This window comes from Cavia porcellus, unplaced genomic scaffold, assembly GCF_034190915.1.
Source record: "Cavia porcellus strain 051 isolate PalLab524CR breed Dunkin Hartley unplaced genomic scaffold, mCavPor4.1 scaffold_29, whole genome shotgun sequence".
Taxonomy (NCBI): Eukaryota; Metazoa; Chordata; class Mammalia; order Rodentia; family Caviidae; genus Cavia; species Cavia porcellus.
The window spans coordinates 3,392,755-3,420,311 of NW_026947512.1; the positions used below are offsets into that span (position 1 = coordinate 3,392,755).

At 40.9% G+C, this 27,557-nt stretch overlaps 1 protein-coding gene across 1 annotated transcript in view; it reads right to left on the bottom strand.

Moving 5' to 3' along the window:
* The window catches only part of Lamc2 (laminin subunit gamma 2), a 58,175-nt gene extending 33,739 nt beyond the window's left edge, over positions 1-24,436 (bottom strand). Inside the window, exons 1-2 of the mRNA XM_003474921.4 lie at positions 24,422-24,436; positions 18,385-18,581 (exon numbers count right to left, since the gene is read on the bottom strand). Of these exons, the coding sequence (XP_003474969.1) occupies positions 18,385-18,460 (76 nt within the window). The 5' untranslated portion in view covers positions 18,461-18,581; positions 24,422-24,436. The remainder of the gene's footprint in view (positions 1-18,384; positions 18,582-24,421) is intronic.
* Positions 24,437-27,557: the final 3,121 nt, after the last annotated feature.

The following is a 27,557-nucleotide window of genomic DNA, read 5'->3' on the forward strand; positions in this document are numbered from 1 at the left end:
CTCAGTGAGCATCTGTTCCTCTCCTCACTTGTGCCCTGAATGTTCCCCTCAAAGCCAGGAGCCAAAGAGAACCATGACCTGATGTCAAGGTCCCATGAAGAGTGACCTTCCCTCATCCTTCAAATGTTCCAAGGGTACTTGTGGGGTAACTAACGACTCCATGAGGTATATGAACAGCCAGTGAAACAGCAAACAAATGGAAATACTCCACACAGCACTTGGCACGTAGGAGACGCTCAAAAACTTTCAGCCACAGTTTAGAAGACAAAGGTGATGGGCGCTGAGGTGAAGAGAATGAGGCCAATGCTGCTTGCTCTTCCCTTGGGCAAGGTACCTTGATTTTCTGGATCTTTCTTCTCCAATCCCCATTTCCTCTCCCCAACGCCTGCCTCTCCACCTCTTGCTTCCCTGGGTTGTTAATAGGGTCTCAATGAGAAAAGAATACCCAGTCATTGCATGTGCTACCCTGGCCCTCACTCATGGGAGATACATGTCAGTTGGAGAGGGGAAAAAAGAAGCCAGGAAGGTTAACTTGACCTGCTGAAGGCCTGGCTTTGAACCTCCAGAGACCATGCAACCAACCACACATAACCCGCTTCCAGAGTGACCAGAGGGCTGATGGCACAATCAGCAAGTGCTGAGCAGTGGCCCTGTGCAGGCCTGCACCACATGATGAAGAAACAAAGGGGAGGAAGCAAAGCTTGTGAACACCCGAGGCACTGCGTCAGAGTGATCTCTGCTGATTTGGAGGCCACCAACTCCAAGGGAAGTTGGTAAGATCTGTGCAGAGCCCACTTGGATTCTGGGGCTTCACACTTACCAGCTCAGTTACTTCTCACAACAATGTTTTAACATCAGTGTATTAAGAGCTGGGGATTTATCTCATCTGCACAAGTGCCTGCCCAGGAAGCATGAGGTTGTGAGTTCAATCCCCACTCAAAAAAAATCAGTGTATTTATCCTCTCTTAAAGGATGGAAAATGAATACTTAGAGAGAGTAGGTACCTTCCCCCACATAACTTCACATAACTGAATGGCAAAGATATAATTTGCTCTAAGGTCTGTCTGACTCCAAAGCCTTCATCTTTCTATCGTTCCCTACTTCTCAAGTATCTGGTTTAGAAATGCATGTAGGTATTTTTTTAATAAATCTTTAATGCAGGCTCCTGTAGCGTTTCCTTGAGTCCTTCCTAATGTAGCAGAATGTGCTGCTCCTCCTCAGATAGCACTGTGTAGCAAATCGTTGGTGTTTGTTTGTTTGTTTTTGGTGCCAGGAATCGAACTCATGCCCCCACACTTGCCACACAGGTGCTGTGCTACTGAGCTACATCCTCAGCCCGAAAATTCTTTTAATGGAATTTTAAATCTACATCAATCCTTGTGCTTTACACACACACACACACACACACACACACACACACACACACACACACATAACCTGTTTTCATTCATTTATTTATCCAACAGATGTAAACTTCAGATGTTTTACCAGACCTCACATCAACAAATCCTCTGAACATCTGCGGACAGCCCCAGTATCCCTCTGCTTAGTTTCCTCCTCTTCGGGTTAAACTGGAGACCTGACACTTCCAGTCTTTCAATCATTTCTTATGCCATGATTTCTAGATTCTTTTCGACCACCCTCAGCAATCTATTCTAATTTTCAATACCTGTGTTAGTACACTACTTAAAGTATATTTTGAACAGCTCTGTGTGTAACAGGACTAGATATTTTTATTCCACGGATAAAGACTAATGTTTCACTAAACTCACAGCATATTAAGCTTGTACTCAATTCAAATTACCAGGGATTTTTCACAGAGCTAACACCAAGCTAAATCTTTATCAAATAATGCTTGTGAAACTGATTTTTTTGGATCACCAACAGATGTACCGCACAGCTGCCATGCACCATGAAATGTCGGCTGAGTTCAAAATTATGCCCATGACAAGATCTAAATCCCCCAACCAACAGTCCTTGTGAGATTCCTCAGCTGAGTCCCCCAGTGAACCAGGGTCACCCTGCCCTGATATCTGTTAGGAGCAGCCTCCAAGTCCAGCATGGGCAACTTAGTTACACAGTGAGACCATTTCTCAAAATAAAAATTTTTTAAAATTTAAAAGGGCAGGAATTGTAGTTCAGTGTAAAAGGTCCTGGCTTCAGTCCCCAGCATCACAAAACTAATTAATTAATCAGTTAATTAATTAAGCCATCATTGATATATTTGAAATATTTCTCCCTCAAGTTATCTCCCAAATTTATACTAACTTCCTTAAAACCAATTACTATTTATTTTCAAAAGTGAGTAAGGACAAATTTTTACACGTTAAGAGAGAGAACAAGGCCACCATCAGGAAGCAAGCCCCATCTGGGAACCAGCATCATGTGCAGACCGCTGTTGGACTGGGGACAGCCAGTTCCCAGGCCCTTCTGACGCATGGGCTGACAAACAAGAAATAAACCCCATCCCCTACCCCACCTCTGTAATCAACTGGCTGATCTGGAGAAACACAGGCTCTGATGATAATTATCGAGGTGAAATACAATTGGATGCCTGTGGTGAGCTAGTGTTTCACTGACTTTGCAGGTCTAGGGCCAGTGGTCTGATCATCAGTTCAAAGGACAGTGGTACACAGTGTGGCATCTGGGGTCGGCGGGGTGGGGGGGAGGTGGAATCTCCTTCTGAGGGTTGCAGCCATTGTTGATTCCCTGTGGTCTTGTTTTGAAGCCCTATATCATTGTCATTGTTTTGTTAGGTTGGGTTTTATTCTCTTTTGTTTGATTACATTAAATCCAATGGTAGGAGCAGCTATTTCAAAAACAGCAAGATATATTATGGTAGCCATTTTGGATTTACTATTGGCTTGTTTTGAAGCCTTTTATTGCATTTATTGCTTTGTTTTTACTGTTTCTATTTTATTCTGTTCTATTTTTACTGTGTTTGAAGGTATCTGCAGCTATTTTGAAGACAACAAAAGGCGTTATGATAACTACTGTTGATTTCATAATGTTTTGAAGTCCTGAATCACTTACACTGGTTTGTTTTGATTGGTTTTATTTTGCTTTATTATCCTTGGTTTTACTCTTTAAAATAAAAAAAACTTTTATATGTTATATTCTAGAATATTCCTGCACTTGTGTTTAATAAAATGGACACAGTACAGATCGCGTACGGTCTTTTTTACTCTGTGAGCACCCTGTCCTGCTCAATGCTACTGGCTGCCAAATGGCACCATCAAGAGAAGAGTAAAGTAGCAGCGAGGGACGGAGACTAAGCCAGAAGTGACGAGCAGGAAGCACTCGCTGCCAGCCATCCACAAGCCACAGGAAGTTGATGCCTACTAGCAGGCATGGTGGCGCATGCCTGTGATCCCAGCTCTTAGGAGGTTGAGGCAGGAAGATTTCCAGGAGTTCAAGGCCAATCTGGGCTACATAGAGAAAAGCTGTCTCAAAAAAAAAAAAATGTTGGCCAAAACTCCATACTTTTTTTTAATGTCGTCAAAGCTCTATACTTAATTCTGTACTTTTATTTTATTTTTTATTTATTTATTTGTTTATTTTGTCTTTTTGAGACAGGGTTTTACTATGCAGTTCAAGCTGGCCTTGAGCTCACTTTGTATGCCAGGCTGGTCTCCAATTGGTAATTGATCCTCCTGCCTCAGCCTCCCAAGTACTGGCATACAGGTGTGCGCCACCACATCCAGCTATTTTATTTTATTTTAAAGAGAAAAAACAATCATATAAAATTTCAAAACAAGGTAATAGGATATTAACAATGGTTAATATTGCATATTGTTATCTTCAGCATAATTGCTCAGATTACAAGGCATAGGGTGCAAAATTGATCAAACAATATAAGCACAAATCATTCTTTTCAATGAACTAAAAAAATTAGTATTTAATTATCTTAGCTACAATATATATACATACGTATATGTAAGAAATAGATACATATTTCTTTTCCCTTCCTTCTTTTCTCTCCCCCCCCCCATTATTTGTATACAGGCAGAAAATACATCCCATGCTTAAGAAAAGAGATATAGACACTTAGAATACAAGTATCTAGTCTGCGGTAACTATTTAGTGGTGTATATGTGTTAGTTTGTAGTACTGGGGATTGAATTTACAGCCTTCACATTGAGCTACCCCCAGTCGTTTTAATGTATTTATTTTAAAATATATCTATTTTTGAGACTGGGTCTTCCTCAGTTGCCCAGGATGGGCTTGAATTTGCAATCCTCCTGCCTCAGCCTCATGGAGAGCTGGGATTGCAGCCATGTGTCATTATACCCAGCTTATTTAAATGTTTCTTTAATATACGAATGAATGAATGTTCTTCTGAACTTTAGGAAACTCATGGATGTGTTTCTACCATTTAAAGCACACCACACATTCCCACATACTCAGACAAGCCTTTAAACTGGCAAACACAAACTATAACAGTCACTCTCTTCCCCCTTACTCGGTGGAACACTGTCCTCTACAGCATCTCAGCTCAAAAAATAGCTTTTGAGTAACTTGTAATTTATTTAGATTAATAGACCTAAACACGAACCCATAACAGATTTTAAACTGAAGAAATTACCATGTCTATCATCTTTGGATCTTATTTACTCTTTCAGTTTCTTATATTAGCAAGACAAAGAAACTGCTTAAAGGGAAATTACATTGTTTGGTCAGTCTTGCATGCCTGTATCTGATCACCTGAGCAAGTATTTTGAAGAGTACAATATGCACTATAACAACCATTGTTAAATTCCTAACCTCTTGTTTGGAAATCCTGAATTGCTATTGCTATTGTTGTTGTTGTCTTGTTTTTGTTGCTGTGTTTTATTTTCTTTTTGCTTTTTCTGTTTTCTTCCCTTTAGAATAAAAATATAAATTAAGCAAAAAAAAAAGAAATTCTAAAAATCTTTACTATACTTGCTTTTTAACGCTTAGATATATTCAACTTTTTGCCTAGAAATTTTGAAAGATTATTTTTATTAAATAAACTTTGTGATATTCTTCCAAACTCTGGGCCAGCTGCAAATTCCATAAATATGCTGTCTAGTTTTCATGAGGGGGTGTGGGCACAGGTTTAAGTGACAGCAATGCAGAGATGAGGGTCTTGGACCTCCAAGGAGTCAGCTGTAAACCATCTCCCAGCAGCCCCCTCCCCCTGGCCACTCAGCAAATGGATGCTGAACATTTACTGTGCGCCAGGCCCACTCTAAGCCTCAAATACAGCAGCAAACAGCCGTCTGGGAGCTCAGCCCTCGAGCAGTTTGCATAGTGGTGTGCGGTGGGAGGGGAAAGATAAGCAAGGTGAGCAATATGGAGATAAAATACTAGGGTAACGATATTTGTCAAGGAGAAATACATACAGCAGTGGAAATAAACACAAAGTTAGAGGTGCGCAAAATGGGGAGGAAAAGAGAGGTGAAAAGTACCACACGCTGGTTTGTTGTTTTATTTCTGTGCTACCAATGAGACGTACACTTAATTTGTTTTACTTAGTACATACCACTATCACTGATAAGGAGGCAAGATTTCAAAACACAAGGCAAGTGCTGAGTTTGTATTTTGCCTAAAAAGATATTGACTATATCTTTGACCAAATGATTGACTTCATTCGGTTTTGTCAAACACTTTTGACATTATCTATCTTTTCCTGCTTCCTCACAGGCAGGTGTGAGTCCGGGGCCTGGCATCAAGAAGTCACAGCATCAGAAAATACAGACACAAATCAGAGGTGAACTCAACAGACCAGGAGCTCCAGGATCTAAGAATCAGCATAGCCAGGTATTTTTCCTCCCACTGAATTCTTTACCATCAGTGCTAGGTTCCATCCATTATTCTTTATTGGTTTTTTATTTATACCACACTTGTTTTTTGTTTTGTTTTGTTTTTGAGATAGAGTCTTGTTATGTAGCTCAGGCTGGTCTTGAACTTGGAACCCTTCTGCCTCAGCTTCCCAAGTATTGGGATTATAGCTTTGCACCACTATGACTGGCTTTTACTATGCCATGCTCTTGCCACAGCAAGGACACCCCTTAAGGTTTCCTCTTCCCCTCCCTCTGTCCCCTCACTCTACCTCTCCACATCCTTGTCTGCCAGTCCGGTTCTCCCCACAGTAGAAAGACTGTAACTCACGGGGTTCACCTCAGATCTACACAAAAGCTTCTGAAATGGAGTCGTTTCACCAGGATTTTCACATATTTTTGTAAGTCTAGTAAAAACGTGGGTGGTAATTGTGTCTGGCTACATGGGATGCTCTGCTTTGGCACTGAAGTATTTATTATAATAATAACCATAATAGCACACAGTCCCTGACCCTCAAGGTGCTTCTTAGGAAAGACAGCCAGGCAACCAGACAAGACTGGCCCGCCCACCGCCCACCGCCACCCACACTCACAGGAGACACAGATCAAAGGAGCTGGAAGCCCTCGGTAAACAATGGAGCCTGGCTGCACAGAATCCCTGGGAGCATTTGCAGCACGCCCACCCCTCACTAAACACACCACTCAACAGGTTAGGACAGGAAACAAGCTCTTTCCAAGCAGCAGACTTAGGAGAATGAAAGGAAACAGAAAATATTTCCTAAGGTTGCACTTGGGGCAGACCTTGGAGCAATCACCCCACTGGATGCATGTCATCAAGAACACATTTGAAATTTCCCTTAAGAAATTTCAAGGCAAGCATTTACCAGAAATGGCAATCACTTGGCATAAATATGACCATTTGTGTTAAACAGATCCTCTTTCTATTGTTCTAAACTTAAAAACATGCCCGGCTTTTCCCCAAGATGGGTAATTTCCATCGTCATACAACGTGTGAAATCATCTTGCTTTTTAGTGTGTTAGCAGCAATAGCAAAATTAAAAATCCAAATTCCTTTCAAAACGCTGCAGATTTGGCCCTGTGGGCCTCTCCAACCTTCTTACCTCACACTTGTTTCTCAGTCTCGTTCACTGGAGTCTTGCAGAGGTTCTCTGTGCATGACTTCTGGGACACACTAAGCCCTTTGCCACCTCGGGCCTTTAGGCTTCACTCCCTCCCCTCTCCCTGGGGCACTCCCAGGACCTGGTCTCCCTAAATCCATTTTCTACACAACCTCCAGGATTCTTTTTAAGAAGCGTAAGTCAGGTGTGCATTTCTCCGTGGTAACTGCCATCCCACTGCTTCGCTCTCCTCTGAATGTGAGCAGTCCTTGCCTCTTCTCTCTCTAGTGGCGTTTGCCACTTTCTGTCCCGTGTCATCATTATTTATGCTTTGTGTAGAACATTCACACTTTCATATTTCAACAGTCCCAAGTAGCTGCTTGGAACTGTTAATAAGAGATGGATGGGTGGGTGGGTGGATAAATAGATGGATGGAATGATAGAAAAAGGAAAGAAAAAGGGCTAAATACAGGCAGTAGAGCACCAAGAAAAGCTGAACAAAAACCTGAACACACAGAAATGTCCCAGAAGTCTGAGGACCTCCTTTGAAATTTCACCAATACAATTTCCAAATTACTCCAACATAATATGCAGGTTTTTGTTGTTTACACAGTATTTAATATTTTTTTTAAGCTGATGTTTCAAAATCATGTTGAAAAGGGAACAAAGACAGTGTGAGAAGATGTAACATTTTCAATGTAACCTCTTCAGGTTGCTGCTCAAGCAGGTGAAGTCTTTCTGTCTCAGCACACAGCGCGCTGTGGCCTGTGAGCCTTGAGCTGCAGGGTGATGGTGGCGGCGGTGGTGGTGGGCTTCTGCCTGCACCCAGGAGAGCAGCGAGCCCAGGGCTGCGGTGGGGGAGGCTGAAGGCTGGCTGCAGGCTGGGGAGCATGAACTAAGAGCAGGATCAGGCAGCCTTGACAGGTACTGTGCTTGGCTGGGGCACACAGCCACCTCAGGCGCTAGGAATTCAGGCGTCCTGTCTGGACCTGACGGTGTGAGCTGCTCGCTGTGACGTAGCGCTCTGCTGCTTTGCTGCTGTTTCAGCTGCTTATGCGCTAACACCAGCCCAGTGAGACAGCAGCGGGCTTCATAAGTTTCCTGTAATCCCCTGTGAATGAATCCAGGTATGAGCCACCTCAAGACGACACGCAATTCTCTTCCTTATCTAGAGGAAAGATGCGGCCCTGTGTGTCCTGTCCTGCTGTTTGGGCTCCTCTTCCCTTTCTGAGTTATCAAATCTTTGCCTCCCCTTTCTTTTCCCAACTCTCTCCCCTTGGACACTGTCACACCACTTCCTCCCGGTATCTGACTTCCCCAATCTAGTCCTGGTGGCTCCCTTCCTTCCCCCTGCTCTAAATGCTGGAATTCCTCAAGTGTCAGTTCAGGACCTCCAGGAAATCCTCACTCCCTCCGTGGGTCACCTCGTCCAAAGGAAGCATTTCATTACCATGATGCATGTTGACCTCCCGAGGTGGTTCCTAGCCCTGACTTCATTCTCAGCTTAGGTGTCCCTGCCTAGACAGCCACTCTACTCATCCGACCTCCTAGCCGAAAGCTCTTTAGACTAAAGCTGTTTAAACCCAAACTTATAATCGTTGTGACTTCGAATTGAAAAAAGGCAGATACCTCTACAGTTTCCCTCTACATCCTGTTCAACATTGAATCTTATTGATAATTAACCAAATAAGTGTATCAAAGCCACCCAAGTCTGTCTCCAATATGGCCTTTCTGGATCAAATTCTACTCATCTCTTGACTGACACTCTTTCTGACTGAATTCCCTACAACTTCCTTGCCTCTACCACTTTGGGGTCAGAAAATCTTTGCAAAACACAGATTTTATCAATATCTCTCTCCTTAAAGCTCTCTGAAGCTTTTCCTTTCCTTTTAGGTTAATCCCCAGAATTCTTTAGTATTGCCCACAAGGACTACTATGAATTTACCTGTTTTTCCAGCCTAATCACATACAATGCTGCCAACTGGGATGTCATGTATTTCATTTCATGTCTATGTTTCCTCTGTTCTGCTTAAGTTTATTAATTTATTTTAGTACTGGAGATTGAACCCAGGGAGATTGAGCCTTTGCATGGAGCTACATCTCAGTTTTTTGTTTTGTTTGTGAGAAAGGGTCTTGTTAAGTTGCCCAGGCTCAAACTTTTTATCCTGCCTCAGCCTCCAAGAATGGTGAACTTACAGGGTGCACCACCAAATCCATCTTAAAATTCTTGCTTTGTAAAAGAAAATCATCATGGTGAGGAAAGAAAAATTGAATCTAAAAATCTCAAACAGCTCCTTCTTTTGTTTGTTCATAGAATTTACACTAAAAAGTAAATGTCAATTTACTGTATCGGGTACTATTCCCCTCTGCAGAGTCTAAGGACTGGTCTCATGTAAACCAAAAGTTATTTTATACTCAAAGGTAGCAAGTGTTACCTCCTTCAATAAGAAGTCCAGTGGTAAATAGCTGGACTGAACAAGGTGAATCAAATTAGCATACTCACATTTTAAAATCTGGCAAAACTTCTTTTCATTACAAAAGCAGTTATAAAAGTATCTTTAAAATTACAATCCATCCTAATATATTTTTAAAATTATTTTCACAAATATTCAAATTGCTCATCACTTATGAACTCTATGGCACAATATATCCGTTATGTATCAGTATGGTACTGAGACATTGGAAGCTATGATTCTGTTTGCAAAAACCACTCTTCAATCTGAGAAACTAAAGATGAAAATATGTATATTTTGAATCCTACATTTATGTGTGATAATGAAAATGGTTATGAGTTTTTCTAATTTTAAAACCTACTCAGGGCTGGGGATTTAGCTCAGTGATACAAGCACCTGCCTGGCAAGTATGAGGTCATGAGTTTGATCCCCGGTACCTTCCCCAAAAAATTGTAAGAAGAAATAAATAAAACTTCCTACATGAGATTTTTTTCTAAACAGTGATACATTTCTTAGTTTGAGGGAATACACTGAAAGAAAATCTGAACATTTCTTTTAAACTGATGGATGGAGACTGCACCAGGAAGCCACATCTGGAGATGTCTCCTCTAACAACAACTGGACGACGGGGCCCAGGCAGACAGTGCGGAGAGGGAAAGTCTCAGTAAGTAGAACTGGGGGCGTCGTTTTCTTTTGTCTGACCACCAAAGAAATTTCATGAGGGTAAAAATATAACAAGAAGACTCGGTCTGGGTGAGTTCCGAGGTGAAAGGGGAGGAGGGCCAAGACACTTGGTACCTTTAAAGACTCTCCTGCTGGTGATATAGCTCAGGGACACTGGGCATCCCTGGCAAACGCAAGGTCCTGAGTTCAATTCTTGGTACAAAAAAAAAACTATCGCAAAATGGCTGGTGGTAGCTATAGGTTAGAGAGTCACCAAGCATCTAGAAAATATTCAGCCACCCATTTGTAACCCCACATCCCTCTGATCACAGCAGTAGAGATTTCCATACTTCACTGAGGTTATCTACAAAGAAAAATATGTCAATATGAAAAGGACTTTGACTGAGATTCAAAGAGCATCATGTCCTTTGAGCACAGTCCAGAAAAAAATATCTGCATCCCTTTAGGAAACCGTTGAAGTAAAAGAAATTCTCTGGTTCAGCAAGAGGTAACATCTGAAGCAAAGAGAACTAAAGAAAAAATCACATTTAAGGAAGATAAATAGAGAAATGTTTTAAAAGAAATTCTGGTTTTTAATCATGTAAGTTTGTTTTTGCTAGCTCCTTTAAAAACTTACCTAATAAATAAATCTCTTTAAATGTTTTATTGCTCTAATGAATACTAAAGATTTTTGCCATCACAGCATCCCTTCACAAACACAACTTAAGTGTGTGTGCACTTTTCATGTTTTATTATAGTTCTGTTTTTCCAAATAATGGGAATTTCGATGCATTTTGCAATGTTAGGAAAGTATTATTAAATGCATGTATAATATCTTCCTTAAAGACTATTTTCTGAAAAATTCCATTTGAAAAGGATAAATGAAAACTATATTGCTTAAATTCTGAAGAACAAATTAAATGGGCACTTAGGAGCCCAAACACCTGTATACAGGCATGAAGAGAAGTAACAAACATCCTAAGAAGACATTGAACCGCAAAGACTCAACTAGGGTACAGGACCAACATCTCAGCAGGACAACGTTCTGCTTCTCCTTTGGGACCTCTCACCCAAGTCACGTGCAGTGTTGCCACTGGACCCCACATATCTAAGCATCTCAAGATCCTCTCATCTCAGTGCAACTTCTTGGATGAAGTAAGAGCAGTGTTGTAGACAGTTTGCAAGCAGACCAGATGGAGATGAGAAATGACCTTTGACTACTGGGAATCATTCTCTTTTACCAAGAACAAAGTGGGAATGATCTGAAATAGAGGCATGTATAAAACGTAAGTGGTCAATGTTCTGGCCAGGAAAATGACTCATTCCTCCTGAAAGGCCCCAACAGTCTCCAATCTAGAATGAGAAATAACCTGTGGACATGACTCTGTGTATACAGATTCAAAATGTCAACAATTCATGAAGAATAATGACGATAAAACAGAAAGATTTATTCTCTCTCAACTGCTCTCTCTCTCTCTCTCTCTCTCTCTCTCTCTCTCTCTCTCTTTTCAACTGATGTCCTTGGTCAATTCCAAGTTTCATGATAATCTAACAAAAGAACAGATCAAACAAGAGAAGACATTTGGTAATTTGAAATCTGTTTTCTTGTCACTGGCCCACAAATTAGGTCTGTGCTTAGTTTTAACCTGTGGTTCTCCGACATTTTTAAAGGAAAGGCCAGTATATTTGACTCACATCACAATAGAGGCTTCTTATGTTTCATCTAATGACACAGGAGCTGTACTTATAAGAGATGAGGATTCTATCGAACACTACTTTAAATGAATATAATAAAAATTAAAAATTTATAATAAAAATTAGAAATAACCCTGGGAGTTATTTTAGTAATACAACACTCAGCTAGCAGCTGAAACATGGCATTTCCCTAACTGCTTGGCTCTGGTCAAGGCAATCACTCTCTGGTGCCTCAGTGTTCCAGTCTCTGAAACTACTGTGCTTTCTGGAGCCCAGCTCTGCTAGGACCAATTGTGACAACCCTAGGTTGGTGTCATCCTCCTCATCTATGAGCGGAGAGGCTATTGTAGAAACCCTTAAGGCCCATTCTCATTCTAGTTCTCTGATACTGTGGTCAGAAAAAAAACAGAAAGCAATTTTTTTGTCAGAAATATTCAACATAAGTGCAGCTGAACATTTGAGTAATTTGCTCACTTTTTAATTTTTAATCTGGGAAATGATTTGGCTGCAATTTTTTTCCAATGTGAAAATTTACATTCCCACAATAAATAAAAATAAAATCTATAAAGACAACTAGAATTCTGTAAGTGGCCAACAAAGCAGCCCTGAAGAGGCCCAGGACATGAACGCCTTTGACAAATTGGTCTCCACCTCTCCTCCAAAAGAATGGAAGGAAAAATTTCCAGCCTTCCATTGATTAGTGTCTGCGAAGAGCATTCTCTTCTACTTTCATAACTGGGATATACATAAGCACACATTTGTCCCAGCAGGAAGGGACATACGCAGACACACAGTCACCCACAGATACTGAGAAGAATGTTTTTGGCTTTGGATAGGGTTCAAATATTACATCATCTATCTGGGAATTATATTAGAACACAACCCCAGTAATGATTCAGTAATCTACTAGGCTTACTTTGTGACTAAATTAGAGTATTCTAGAATCTAGTGCTCCTATTTCTGCCCCAGTCTTGATGTTTCAAACTTGTCCTTGCAAATTTCTCCAGGAAAAACAAATGTCAATATGGCAGAGCCACTAAAAATGTAAATAAGAAACCTATGGCCAGGATTGCCTTAACACCTTGACACTTTTATGTCATGCCTTTCTCAGAAACACTGATCACAAATCTACAATTTCCCCAGTTTTTGGAATAGTGGAGTTTGCACCAGCCCACTGGCTGCCCCAGTTTAGGACATCCAGAATTTATGCCTATGTGGGAATTACAACTCAAAATCCAAGGTCTAACCCAGCTCTATATTTTTGCTTACTACATGGGCTTAGAAGTTTTTACTTGACCAAAATTATCCCTTGGGGGAAAAAAAGGATCACATTTTAGGTTCTTCTAAAATCTCGTATATTACAGGTCACTTTCTCAATTATTTGAGTATTGTTTGGGGAAGACACACTAAGCTGAAATGATGTCAAATGATGTGATAAATACTTGTTAATAAGAAAGAGGCCAAGTTATCTAGCATATTTCTTGGTGTGCAGTATCTCACAATCGTAATGTTATAAGTTGTCATAAAGAAATTCAGAATAACTACAGGAGGACTACAATGTGCACTTCAAGATAATTTCCAACCCCGTTTTGAGGGAGAAGTACTGGGAATCAAACTGATGACCTTGTGCTTGCCAGGCAGGTGCTTGCACCACTGAGCTAAATTCCCGTCCTCAAAATTTTAAATGCTTTGAAAATGTTGTACTTTTCAGGGACAGCATCAAAAAATATATTTTAAATAGGATTGCATCTCAAGTTGTCTATTTTAAAGAAAGATTGAGGGATTGAGCTCAGCAACACAAGCACCTGCCTGGCAAATGTGAGATTGTGAGTTTGAACAATGCTCCCCCCCCAAAAAAAAAATAAAAGGAAGAAAGAAAGAAGCCTTATGAAAGCAGCTTTAGAAACAACAAGTGTGTGAAAGCTGAAGGTGAACAGAAAGAGCGAACATAGCTGCTTCAAAGAATGTAAATGAATAGAGACTCCTGTTAGTATATTATTATGTAAATTATGACTTTAAATATGCCCATGTGACTAATGTATTACTAAATTATGTAAAGAGACATTTGACTGCTACATCTATATTGCTTTCATAATCAAGTTGGCCAAAACTCTTTTGGAAAGAGAGACGCGAGAATCTGTCCACGGAAAGTGAAAGACCATCTTTATGGGGTTTTCTTATGTTTGGGGTATCTTCTAGAGTGACAGAGCTGATGACTCTGCATATGATCAGGGGTGGTGGGTGATAAAAGGTTAGGAAAAGGAACAATGTGAAATTGCATCTTGAAGTTGTTGTCCTCTTTGGTTCCTTGCCAGGTGCTGCACTTGTGTTACTGGCAGAGCTTGGAGCACCCTTCAGTCTGGGCAGAGGGCTCCTCAGCACTTTTCTTGGGTTGATTCAAGGAGAGTAAAGAAGAGCCCTGCTATAGTTTGGATTTGAGTGTCCCTCCCTAAAAAGCTGGATCCCTAGCCCCATGGTGATGTGGAGAGGTGATGACTGGTCTGGCCGATGGAGGTCTTAGTGGTTTAGGGTATGCTCTTAAAAGAGACAGATCTCTCTCTCTCTCTCTCTCTCTCTCTCTCTCTCTCTCTCTCTCTCTCGCTCCCTCCGTCTCTCTTCCCACCATAAGGAAAGCAGTTTGCTCCACCCTGAGTATCCTACCATGAGATACTGCCCCACCATAGACCTTAAAGAAGTAAGGCTATCCATTCCTATACTAAAATCCCTGAAATTTCGATCCAAATTGTTTCCTCTCTTTGTTACAATAATGGAAAGTGGTCTAACACAAGCCTTCAAAGAATTTACCACCTAAAACTCAACAGGCAATATACTGACCTTCAGGACTCACAGGGCAGCTAGCTGTGACTGAACACATACTGAGAGCTTGCTGGGTCATTTGTAAAGTGTTTTCCCTGTCATGATCACAACGCTTCATTATTCTCATTTCACAGATGAGTAAACTAAGTAACACACAGAGTAACTGGAAAATGTCCCACAGCGGTCAACAGCAGGGCTAATATTTCTACCTGGGTAGTCTTACTCCAAAGCTTGCCCTTTTGTGCATGCTACAGCATTTCACCTCTTTAAATAATCAACTCTACGAGGGAGCCTAAGCCTTTACATGGATCCTTTCTACTATCCACAGCATCTCTTCCCCAAATTCAAAGCAAAATTAAATTCAGGATAAAGCAAATTAAAGATGTATAACAAGCTTGGATTTAGAATTCACCAATCTTAAAGAACAATTGCATTACTAGTGTCTCTTAGATCATTGAAAAAGGAACGATTATGCTAATATTAGTTGGAGAAATTTTTATGCCCATATCTTGTACCCTGAGCAACTGCCTTAAAGATAGCAACGTGAATGGATTCACTATTGTTATTATTTTGTTATGAAATTTTGTTTTACTTTTTTTCCATAAAACAGGAAAAAGGAACAATTGTGTTAAAATGCACTTGATAACTGAACCCAACAACATCATTTTAGTCACTGTTTTTTCTGCATACATTTAGGTATCTGATACCAACTGTACTCCTATGTTGCTGAAATTGTGCCTTTGCCGGGAAAATCGGCTCATCTTTCTTGACTCCTGTCTCTCCTCAGTGCTCACTCCGCCTCCTTATCCTGCATTTTCCTCTCTCTTCTTTGTAGGTGTTGAGCTTTCTTTCCCTTCTGCATCTCAAGTAATTCCATCTGTGGTCAAGGCTTTTCTTTCCACCTATGGATTCTCAAATTTGTATCTCATATTTCTCTTTTAAATTTCAAAAGTCAAAGTTCTAGCTCTTCCCTGGGATTTCAGGATGACTCCAAATGCATCTCCAGTTCAGTAGGTCCCCACAGGAACTCCCTCCCTCCTCTCCACTCGCTGCCCAACCTCTCTCTCAAATCTGAGCCTTCTTTTATAGTCTTTCTTTCCTTCAACAACTTCACTAACCAATCACTTGTTGCCTTGGCTCTATCTTGGACTCTTATTGGACGGTTCTTTTTTCAGACCATTTCTCCTTACTTGTGAGCCTAATACACACCAATTGGATTGTCCAATCATTTAGATTTTACCTTTGAAGGATATAGTGTTTGTGTGATCTATTTCTGTTTCTGTTTTGTTTTGTTTTTCCACAAATAAAGCCTCTTGCACTATAGGCAAATACTCTACCACCAAGCTGCATCCCCAACCTATAATGCCTCTTCTAGGCTGTTTTCACCGTGCTGATGAAAACCTTCATCACCCCTCACTTGGATCACTGCATTGGACATTTATTTGGCTCTTCCAGCTCCTCTGGGCCTGTTAGTGAGCTTCCTGAAACCTAGACCCAGTCACGTCTATCTCTGCTTACAAAACTTCCACAGCCCTTCTCTACCTACAAGGCACATTCTATTTGTACAGACTGACACACACAGTCCTTCACAACCGAATTCTCAGCTATACTTGTAGTTCACACTTTTATCTGCTTCTCACGTCGTCTCCAGCCATTCCTCCCCATATGACCCAGACACTGGAGCTACCTGCTGCAACCTTTCCTACTGAGCTCTGAGCTCATGAAAAAGAACATCTTGTGTTACTGATTCTGGGCATCTGAGTTCATGATACCTGTGCTCCTGACTCTAGACTTCTTAAAGAAATGTGGTTGTGGATGTTTAAGGCAGCACATGATAATTCTTCATCTTTTCAACAACTCTACAGAGTTACATAGTGCTATCACTATAGTTTAACAAGTGAAGAAGCAGACCCCAAGCATCTTCACTTGAGGAGCCTGACAGATTCCTAAAAAAAAAAAAAACTAGTGAATGAATTAACCAAATTTCAAGCGAGGTCAGGCTGACTGTAAAACCTATGCCTTAGCTGAGACCAACCCTTGCTGATTACTTCTATTACTGTAATTTCATTTGTAGGGAACAACCAGGAAGCGATACCTCTCTGCTTCAGGCTCTTGTGTGTGCAGCCATACCATGCCTAGGTGTAGGTCACTTTGGAACAGGGCCAGTACCATACCTTAGAATTCCAGCACATCCCAGCATCCTGTGAGTGGAAAGTCCGATATGTGGGTTCTACCCTAACCCGAGCGTGTGACATTCTCAATGAGCATCCAAATGAAGCTTTTTAAAGAGAAAGGATAATATCTTAAGCAGTCTATCTCCAAGGAAAGGGAACGTCTGAAACGATCCTGGACACTGGCTCTGATGTGCCCAAATGTGCATCCTTGAGAGGGGAGAGTATTCACTCTAGGCTCTTGAGTCTGAGTTTATTAAATTACTGATGACACGTGACATATTTATTTTTGTTACCTAAAGCTAACACATATATGTATTCTCAACTGTGGCCAAGGGGAAAATGAATTCAGTAATCACCTATCATGCAAAAATATGTACCTTGTTCCCGTGTTAATTTGATAGTCTGGTTTAAAAACTCCAGCCTAAGAGCCCCTAGATCAAAGGCCAGCCCTGTCTCTGCCGGTAGCTGCCTGCGTGGCCTGGAGCAAATGTACTTCCAACTACTCACTTTTTATTTCTAGGGATTCCAATTAGCTGATCCATGAGCAGTCTCTTTTAATTCTAATATTCACAGGGTATTCTTAGTTTTAGAATGTTTTCACCAATTGCACTTTTATCTTAACCCTAAGGAAAACTATCCTACATGTCCACTTTCATATATTTAATAAAATATATAATTTTAAATTATAGCTACTTAAACCCTACATGTTTTGCTATACTTTATGAAGTGGCTATTATAATCAAAAAAGATTAATACACTCATCACTTCACATAGTTATCTCTTTTTTGTGACAGTCATACACGGTTTCTGAAATGTAGTCAGGGACAATGGGGTAGAAGCAAATTCCAAGACTGTTTTACAATGCAAGAACTATAATCAATACACTTTGAAAACTGCTCATGGCCTTGAATCTGATGAAATGCCTCAAATGCGCAAAGCAGTGTAAACATAATTATACAGGAAAACATGGTAGGTAGACGTTAGGAGACATGGAAAGCCCCGTTATGCGTTGTCTAAGCTGACATACACATACAGCAAACAGTTGCTAGGTCCTCAGACAGTTTTGTTTACATGAAAGTAATTTCTCACCACATGACAGCCACTGGGTGTCTGCGATAAGATCAAAAGACATATCCATAGGTGCTACAAATGCCTCTGGAGTGACTACTACCTGCAAACACTATGAAAAGTACATGATGCAAAAGTTAAGAGCAGTGCCAATGCTCTTAAAGCTCATTTTCCATCACAAAAATGAACCATGAGTTACAGAAGAACTACCAAAGAATTCCTTTTCAATCTTTGTGGGGCTGCCAGTCGTGAAATACTTCCCATCAAAATCCTACTAGTAAAAACACACACTTTGAAAACAGTTTATATACCAGCGTATTACAGCTTAAACAGGTCCCCTTGGGAAAAAACAAAACCAACAACAACAAAATTAAAGAAACAAAACAAAACCAAAAATATCCTTCCTTTGGCGCACTTCACATTTTTAAAAATGGGGCAGCTTTACCTAACATTCGTGTCATCTAAACCACCCGGGAAAGCCCCAGATGGGGAGGAGAAAGGGTCTCCCACAGTGACCCCGGCAGTGCGCTCAGCCACCCCACTGGGGCTGCGGGGAGGGCGGTCCGCGGCCCGGGACGCGCGGCCGACTCACCTTCGCGCCGGGAGGTGGCCGCGGCCGCAGGCAGGAGCAGCGAGGCGCAGAGGCAGCTCAGCCAGAGCGCGGGCATGGCCGGCCGTGCGGGGCGGCTGCCGGGCTCCGGGGCAGCGGCGGCGGGGAGTCCTCTGCGCCGGGGTGCCGTCCTCCTCCGGGATCAGGTGGTTTTATCGTCTCTGCTACCTGACTCAGGCCTGACAGGAAGAGAGCTGTGTTTCAGGGCGTGACTCACCTGTGAACAAGAGGACCCAGCCCTCCAGGCAGGCGGACACACACACACACACACACACACACACACACACGCACGCACACACACAGCCAGCGAGCTGCAAGAGCGCGCACCCCAGCCCGGCTCCCCGCTGCGCCGCCGCACAGAGGGCGCACACCTGGCCGGGCCCAGGGTGTGGCCCAGGGATCCCACTCCTGGAATGTGCCAGAGCCGTCCTTTTCTACCTGGGCTGGTCTAAGGCAGAAATCGTGAGCAGCCACCCTCTTCCTCAAACTGGGAGGCCTAGTCTCAGGGCGCAGGCTGAGGACTCCCCTGGGTTCTGGTGTAAAAGGCATCAGGGGAGACTGGTCAGCCTGGGGTCCCAACAGCTTCCTCTTCACCTTCCCAGTTGCGGCCACCCAACCTCTGAACACGGGAGCCCTCCCCCAGCTCACCATCGCCAGGCTGGACCAAGTGTCCTGGGTTTCCCTAACTGTGTATCACCTGGCTAGTGGCTCCTGAAGTCATTGGCCAGACCAGCTCCCTGATGAAGACTAGATCACACATTGCTAACAATGAGTACAGCATCTAGCACTTTCTGTGCTTAGTGAATGTTCTGTTCAATTGTGTACAAAAAAGAAGATCCAGGTTCTGTATTCCTTTGGCATCCTAGAGCGTATTTTCTAATTGCCACTTACTACGGTTTCACTGAAAAATGTTTCTTGAGACTAGCTGTGTCGTCCAAGTTCCCTGTGCTAGTGATATCTAGAAAACTGCAAATCTTGGTAGGTTCTACTTTGTCTCTCCTCACAAGGAGGCTGGTTGCAATAATTCAGAGAGGTAGCTATCAAAGAGAGTACTTTGGAACCTACTACAGCAGCCCAATCCCTATAATCCACTATACTGTGAGGTTGAGGCAGAAGGATCACAAATTCAAGTCCTACTTGGGTAACTTACTGACTTCAAGCAAGAGCCTGCCTCAAAATAAAAAAGGGCTGGGGATATAGCTCAGTGTGAAGGCCCTGGACTTAGTCTCTAGTACTGCAAAAAAAAAGGGGGAGGGTGTTTCCTGTGAAGATACAAATATTACTAGAATTTATGTGTACCAAATCTATCCAATGCAACTAACTATTCCTCTTTCCCATCAACAAGGCCTATAAATCTTCCAGTAAATGCCTATTCAATGAATCAGTGATAACTGTTCTATGGATAACAGCTAACAAACAATGTGCTACATGTAGGCTGAGCTGATGGCTTGTACAGAACGTGGAGCATGACCTAAATGCTGGGTCATAACCAAGATCTGAATACAGCAGAGGCAGGCAGGATCCTGCAAACTGGCCCTTACCTGCTCTACAATCTGAAGCACAAAAATAATTAGTAGAAGAATTCCAGTGTTCTCCTGGTCCCGATTATCTTCTACTCACTCCAGTATTCAAACAAATAAACTAAAGATTCTTCTCTCTCAAAACTCAGTGTTCGGTGATTGCTAACATTTTAGTTCCTAGAAATGAAATATATCTAGAGTTTTGCTTTTCAGTAGCTGGTGTAGTAAGTTGGAGACAGAGTGCTGTGCTCAATGCATAGCTACCCATCCTTGGTGTGCGATGCCTGGGAGTCCTGCAGAAGCAAGGAACAGGGACCTGCAAAATAAAGCCTTGAAGGTGCATTTTATTTAGCACAGATTGCTATAGTGGATCATACTTAAAACTTGGAACAGAAATTTTTGTCCACAACATTTTGGGGCAGTGATAATACTATACATATTTACTTTCTATTGATCGTCAGTCACCATTGCAAATTCTTTATCAACGCTTTAGTCTTCAAAAGAACCCTACAAATCAGGTTATTGTTAGTTTCCCCACCTCACAGATAAGAAAACACAGACATGCAAAGGTCAAGCAGTATGCTGAAAGTGGCAAAGCCAAGACTCAACCCACCCTGGTTTCATAGTTCTAAAACTCGTTAGTTGATTGAAAAGCATCATAAAGACAAATTCATGACAGGGAATGAATTGAACATACAATCAAAGGTTGTTTATCAACCACCATTACAACCTGGCCAGACCATAGACTTGGCACACATGCACAAAGCCGAGTCACAGAGCACTCTGACAAACACTACTGATTTTCCCAGGTTATTTGCCATGGAGGACCCTTTGAGGGCACCAGAATCAGGGGCAGAAATGGGAAGCAGGCCCCTGGGGTCTATGCCAGCCATCAGCCTCTTGTATTTGTAGAGTACAGAATTTTAAACCTTTCTGTAAAATGTAAATACTTTTAGGCCCATGAACAGGCCCTGTGCAGGTCCCTTCCTCTTTGTCTTCTTCTGAGTTTCTTCAGACATCCAAACAACCTGCCTGCTCTGGTTTTGTCCCCAACTTTGTTCAGGGTCATTGTCAACTTCCTCCACTAACTAGTGCATTGCTGGGGCCTAGAGTATGCTCGTGGTCAAAAGTCAAGGCTCTGCAGAGATTCCCAGGGTCAGATTCTGGCTTCCCTACTGTCAAGGCGCTTAGTTTTCTCTGCGCCTCAGTTTCTTAATCTATAAAATGTAGATAATAATAAAATGCTGACCTACCAGTTGTAGGGATTTTTTGAAAATAGATGAATTAATGATTTATCTAGCCCTCAGAATATCAGGCACGTTCTTGCACTATACAAATGTAGCTATAATAGTAATTTAAATTATTGTTAACTATTAATTGTATTGTTACTATTGTTATGTTTATTGCCATAAGCAAAGTACCAGTTTTTCCTTGCTATAATTACTAGCAGATGAGAAAGATGAGAATTTTAGTTCAGTTCTTCGACTAACTGATTATTTAATTAGAATTTTAAAATTCTGTGGAATTCTTGGCCTAATCTGGTTCCTGCCAGATTCCCAACATTTACTTTGAAGTTGTTAATTAAATTGTGATTTTGCTATAAAATGAGATATTTCCTTCATACACACAGTCTTTGCCAAATGTTCTAAATATTTTGCATTATTTAATAAGGCAGATTGAGATCTTATTTTTCAGGTAAAATGTAAATGTAACATGGCTTTAAAATAATTCCTATGATTAGCATATGATTTTCAAAAAAAATCAACCAAAATCTGCTTGCTTTTCTATATGATACAAATATATCTTTTTTCAAATCTAGATAAAAGTCAACTTGATACTATTCTGCAATAAAAAAGATCAAACTATTTGGAATACCAAAGGAATCTCAAAGCACTATGCTACGTTAAAGAAGCCAAACAGAAAAGATCAAATTGTATGTGATCCCATCCATATGAAATTCTAGAAAAGATACAACTACAAAGTGAGAAAGCAGATAAGTGGTTTTCAAGAGTGGAAACTTACAGCAATGGGGCATAGGATATTTTTTGGATTGAAATATTCTGAAATGTGATTATGGTTAAAAGTAAGCCAGTTGGGCCAGGGATTTAGCTCAGTAGTGTAAGTGCCTGCCTGGCAAGCACAAGGTTGTGAGTTTGATCCCTGGTACCAAAAAAAAAAAAAAAAAAAAAAAAGTAAGCCAATTATATACTTAAGATTTTTAAATTTACTTGTGCATCAATTATCAATTACACTGTAGTAAGTTGGTATTACAACAGACAGACTCTCAAAGAATCTATTTGATAATTAAAATGAGATTTCAAATGTGCAAGGCAAAGCCGCCACACAAAACACATCAGTGTTTGCATAAATTGTGACAAAGCCATAGCTTGGCTTCCAGTCCTGACAGCTGTGCTCATCCTGATTAGCTCTAAATTGCCATCTAAGGTGTTTAGGCTGAAACACACTTCCCTCCGCCCCAGCCCTATAGAAGGACCCTTCCCTAGAAACTTGTCTCTTTTGTCAATTTACAAAAGGTAACAGATGCCTTTCTGACATGATTGCTGAGAAAGCACCATTTCAAACCTATCTTAAAGTCTGGTTCTAGGAAGTCAGCCCTTTGACTTCTGTCTCATCCTCTTCAAAAGCACCACGTTCTTGCAGATTGTAACTCCTGGTGTCAGCAGGGTTAATGCCTTTCAGAGATGCTCCAGCCACAGCTTTGGGAAGGTACCCAGACATTCTCACAGGATGTGGCAGGCAAGGCCGTGGCCCTGGAAGTCCCCTTTGTCCACTGTTGGATTTACAGTTCAGACTCACCCACGAGACTTTTTTTTTTACAGTGCTGCATAAATCAGTTCACGGAAGTATCACCTCTCCCCTGCAAAGCCCCAAATTGCCATTTGGCATTACGAGTGACATGTTGATTTTTGCTTTGAGTTCCATCATTACCCTAGTCAACTTTCAGAAGGAATGTCTGGCATGTCACCCACTTTCAAACTCGCTTATGATAAAAACTGAAGCACTGGCTGTTAATGTGCCAGCAAGAGACAGAGCTGCTGTCCCTGCCCTTTGAAACATCTTCCCAGAGAGTTCTCTTTATGTCAGCATTTGCATTAAAATTTTAAATGTAAAATACAGCACTCAGAGAAAAAAATTATTTTAACTTTGCTTCATTCTTAATAGGCAAAGGAAAATGTCCATAAATGGAAATGGTTCAGTGTTTCCTGGATCAGCAGCATAAATTCTCCAAGGTTGGCCAGACTCCAGAAAACCATGCTCTCTGAAGCAAAGCCCTGGCTGAAGTGGCAAGCTTCCATTTCAAGCAGAAATGTATGGAGTGTGCCCACAGTGGGTTTTCAGAGAGCTGCAGTGGCCTGGTCAGAACTAAAGTAATTAATGCCTTTTACTCATTAAGAAGACCTGATCCTTGTCTTGTTGTTGGCTAGTGATACATCCGGATGGGAATGTGTGGGGAATCGGTGCACAAAGAACAATCTCATTCACAGCTTTTTTGATGTAGCTGTTACAGACAGAAATGTTCAAATTCATTGTTTGTTTTACAATATAACAAATGAGGAGGAACAAGAAGAGGGACACATATTTAGAAAAAGACAAAGCAGGCAAAGAAAACACAACAAGAGGGCAGATGTATTCTTAGATGGGTTTAGTAGATTTCTGGGTGTTTCCGTTGTTGTTCCCTTAGGCTGAAATGTGGTCATCAGCTTGACTGTGAAATGTGGTTAGCAGGTAAAATACTGCCCCTGGTTCCTAACCACCCTTGCATGCAGACCGCAGCTCCTCAGGTGTGAATGAGAGGGAGCAGCAAAGGAGCCCCAAACTGTCAACATTCTTCTCTCATTGCAGTGGTGGGGACCAGCGTGTACCCCAGCAGACTTGACAAAAGCTGGAAGCAAGAGGTGGCCGGCCTTAGATCAGAGAGCCCACCCTGGCCTTTGGAAGGAAGAAATGAGAACAGGAAACAGGATTTCTAAATGAGCTTCTAAATTTAAATCTGAAACATTGCCATCTTTCATAATTTTAATTATCAAATCTTAAAAGCTCTGTAGCACTTAGTGTCCAATTCTGTCTTAAACAAGAAGCTCTGGGTGCATTTAAATATTTAATAATTTAGACAATTATAATAAAGACAGCCAAGCTGTACTAAATATCCTGCTTGTGTCAGGAGCCTTTGCAGCGGTCTGGAGTTCATTCCCAATCACTCACTCTTCTGTGAATAGGGTGCTATTATTATACACAGGCTCTTTCACAAACCCATGCCAATACCTTATTCATGTTATTATCCGTCTACAACATAAAAACAAACTCAGGCTCTTACTGGACTTACATCCTCTTCCAATTTAAAAAATTCAGTTAGCATTCAAACAAAATACAAGATGACGAGTCATTATTATAGTCACTATGTTCTACAGTGACCTCCTCCTATAGATCAGCAATACACAAGTTTGGCTCTCAGGAAAACATTTTCCTTCCCACATTACCTGTGGTCATTCTTCAGTGTAAGACTTCAGGTTGTTATGCAACATCCTTTTACTTCAACCAATCAGGTCCTGCGTGGTTTTCTTTTGACTTCGCATCTTAATCCAGGTATAAGAGTACTTTATTAAGTAACTCAGTTAAATACCTTAGAATAATTGGAAGATATTTTCAGACAGTTGAAAGACCTAAAGCAATCTGAAAAAGCTCAAGAATTTAGTAACTATATCCTCGGATTCGGATTTTGCACAGCTTGGTTGCCCAGAAATCCCCAAACATTCCGGGTGGTTCTTTTGCAGGAAGTCTCCAATTGGATGTGATTTTGTTTAAAAGGTGGAACTGCTCAATGGCACTGCCATTATGGAAAGATCCACGATCACAGAAAAAGAATCACTATCCCAAAATTTTCTCCCAGCCTCAATTTGTCTATCTAGATTAATTCATAGAAGAATTAAGCCAGAGTTTAAACAATTTAAACCAACAGGTCCAGTACCCAACTATTTTAAATGAGTGTATTTTAGGTTTCAATTATTTGGACAATTTTTCTGTTTTTTGGACAATTTTTCTTGCTTTTTTGTATATACAGCAAAACAAAGTTTTTCATTGCTTTATCAAATCTGTTGACGCCTTTTAATAGAGTCTCTATAAACACAACTCTTGGAAGTAACTTAAACTCAGTTAAAGCAGGATACAACCACTTGATTTTGCAATAGAATTGTTTGCACAGAATTGCATACATATGTCTCAGACAAATTTAAAATGTATTCCACCTCTAGTAAAGATGCTACATCCTTGGGGCTGGGGATTTAGCTCAGTGGCATAAGTGTCTGCCTTGCAAGCAGGCAGTTGTGAGTTCGATCCCTGGTACTGATAAAAAGGAAAAAGACAAAAAAAAAAAAAAAAAAAAAAAGATGCTACATCTATGTAAGGATATCTAGCACCTGAACTTTAGGTAGATCAAACTTTTCAATAAGGTTTTGGGGCTTTTGTTTGGTTGGTTTGGTAGATTTTAATCTTGCATTCAATATTTTTCTAAAGATAATTCTGGAAGAAATTGTCCTAAAATTATCTGCATTGTAGTCTTTTCTGATGGAATTTTCTGAACAATTTTTATTAATTTTATGAATAAAATTGTTTTAATAAAAATTAATGAGCACCATTTCAGGGAGCCTTTTCAGGTCCAATCAACCAGTGTTGACTTTTCTTCAGCGCTACAGACAGAGCTGCAAGAGTGACAAAGGTATAAAATGCCATCATCTCCTTATTAGTGGAGGAGCACCAGTGGATGCTTGGCGGGGGGTGGCTCCTGTGACACCAGCCTTATGTGTTTAGGCAAGCAGTCTTAAACGTCCTGACATTTTTAGTTAACATACTACGGAACTGTCATCTTTACATTTAACCAACTCTGAAATATCTATATGTTCTGGAAGTTTTTTATCCACTGTATAAAATCAACTTTCTTATATTAAAAGATGTACTAATATTCACCAGCGTTAGTACCTATGATTTATGAATCCTTTTTCCTAGACGCTTATTACCTTGTAAACTACATTATGACATTCTTTTGCCTTTCTGGCTGAAAAACTTCATCATCAGACCTTTCTAGGAGCCTGTTCTGGCGATGATTTTGGTGTCCCTAGTAGCAGTTTCCAAGCTTTCCCACCTATGTGTTGACAAAGACCAGATGGTAAAACCTCCTTACAGAGGATGCTCTGCAGCGTGCACGCGGCAGGATAATGCTTTCTGGAGAGCTTCATGGAGGTCATCTTGGAGGGTTATGCTCAGCACCTGGGCGTCTGGTGGAGGAAAATTCAGGTGGTGGGATTGGTAGAGTGCAAAACTCCAGTAAGTCAGTTTCTAGAACTAAATGGTCATACCAGAACTTACAGAATAAAATGAAAGCAGTTCTAGGAGGGAAGTTTATAGTTGTGAATACTCATATCACAAAAACAAAGTGAGCCTAAACAACCTAACAGAGCTTCCCTTGCTGAGATGTACACCCTAACACAGGCCTGTGCACATCTAAAGGAATTTCCACCAGTAATGCAGAAGGGTTCTTTTCTCACTGAAACCTCACCAGTGTTTGTTATTATTTGCCTTTTTTTTTTTTTTTTATCGGTACCGGGGATCAAACTCACAATTGCGTGCTTGCAAGGCAGGCGCTTATGCCACTGAGCTAAATCTCCAGCCTATTATTTGATTTCTTCTTGACTGCCATTCTTTCATAGTGTTGTTTTAATCATAGTGTTGTTTCAATTTGTAATTGAACATTTTTCATGTATTTATTGGCCATTTTTACTGTTTCTGTGAAGTGTCTATTCATTTTGCTTTCTTTCTTTCTTTCTTTCTTTTTTTTTTTTTTCCTTTCTGAGACAGGACCAGAGGTAACCCAGGTAATCTTAAACTTGCAGCAATCCTGCCTCAGCCTCCCAAATGCTGGGATTACAGGTGTGCACCACCAAGCTTGGCTTGCTTTCCAATTTTTGATAGGGTCTTTTATTGGGGGGGGACTTTTTAGTCCTTTATACATTCTAGAAATGAGTCCTCTTCCTGATACATCAGTGGCAAGTGTTTTTCCGTTCTGTTGGTAGTCTTCTCACTCCACTGGTTGTTTCTTTTGCTCTGCAGAAGTTTTTAATTTGATATGACTTCATTTGTTGATTATTGGAACTATTTTCTGTGCAACTGAAGATCTGTTCAAAAAGTCCTTGTTTATGCTTACGATTTCCAGAATTCTATTTACTTTGTCTTTCAGGAGGTTAAGCGTTTGTAGTTTAACATTCAGATTGTTGGTCCATTTTGATTCTAGTTTAGTACATGGTGAGATATACGATGGCAGAGTCAGTCTTCTGAATGTAGATAAGCAAATTCCCGGCACCATTTATTACTATCTTTCCTCCAGTGTCTGCTGGGTGTTCAGGAATACTATGTTTTTGTGTGTTAATTTTATATTTTGCTATATTATTAAATTTAACTCTAAATATTTTTTGTGGGTTTTTTGAGATCTTCTATGTAGAAGATTATGTTACATGCAAATAATGATAAGCTGACTTCTTCCTCTCCTACACAAATGCATTTTATTACTTTTTATTGCCTAATTACCCTTGCTCATGATTCAAGTACTACGTTCAACAGGACTGA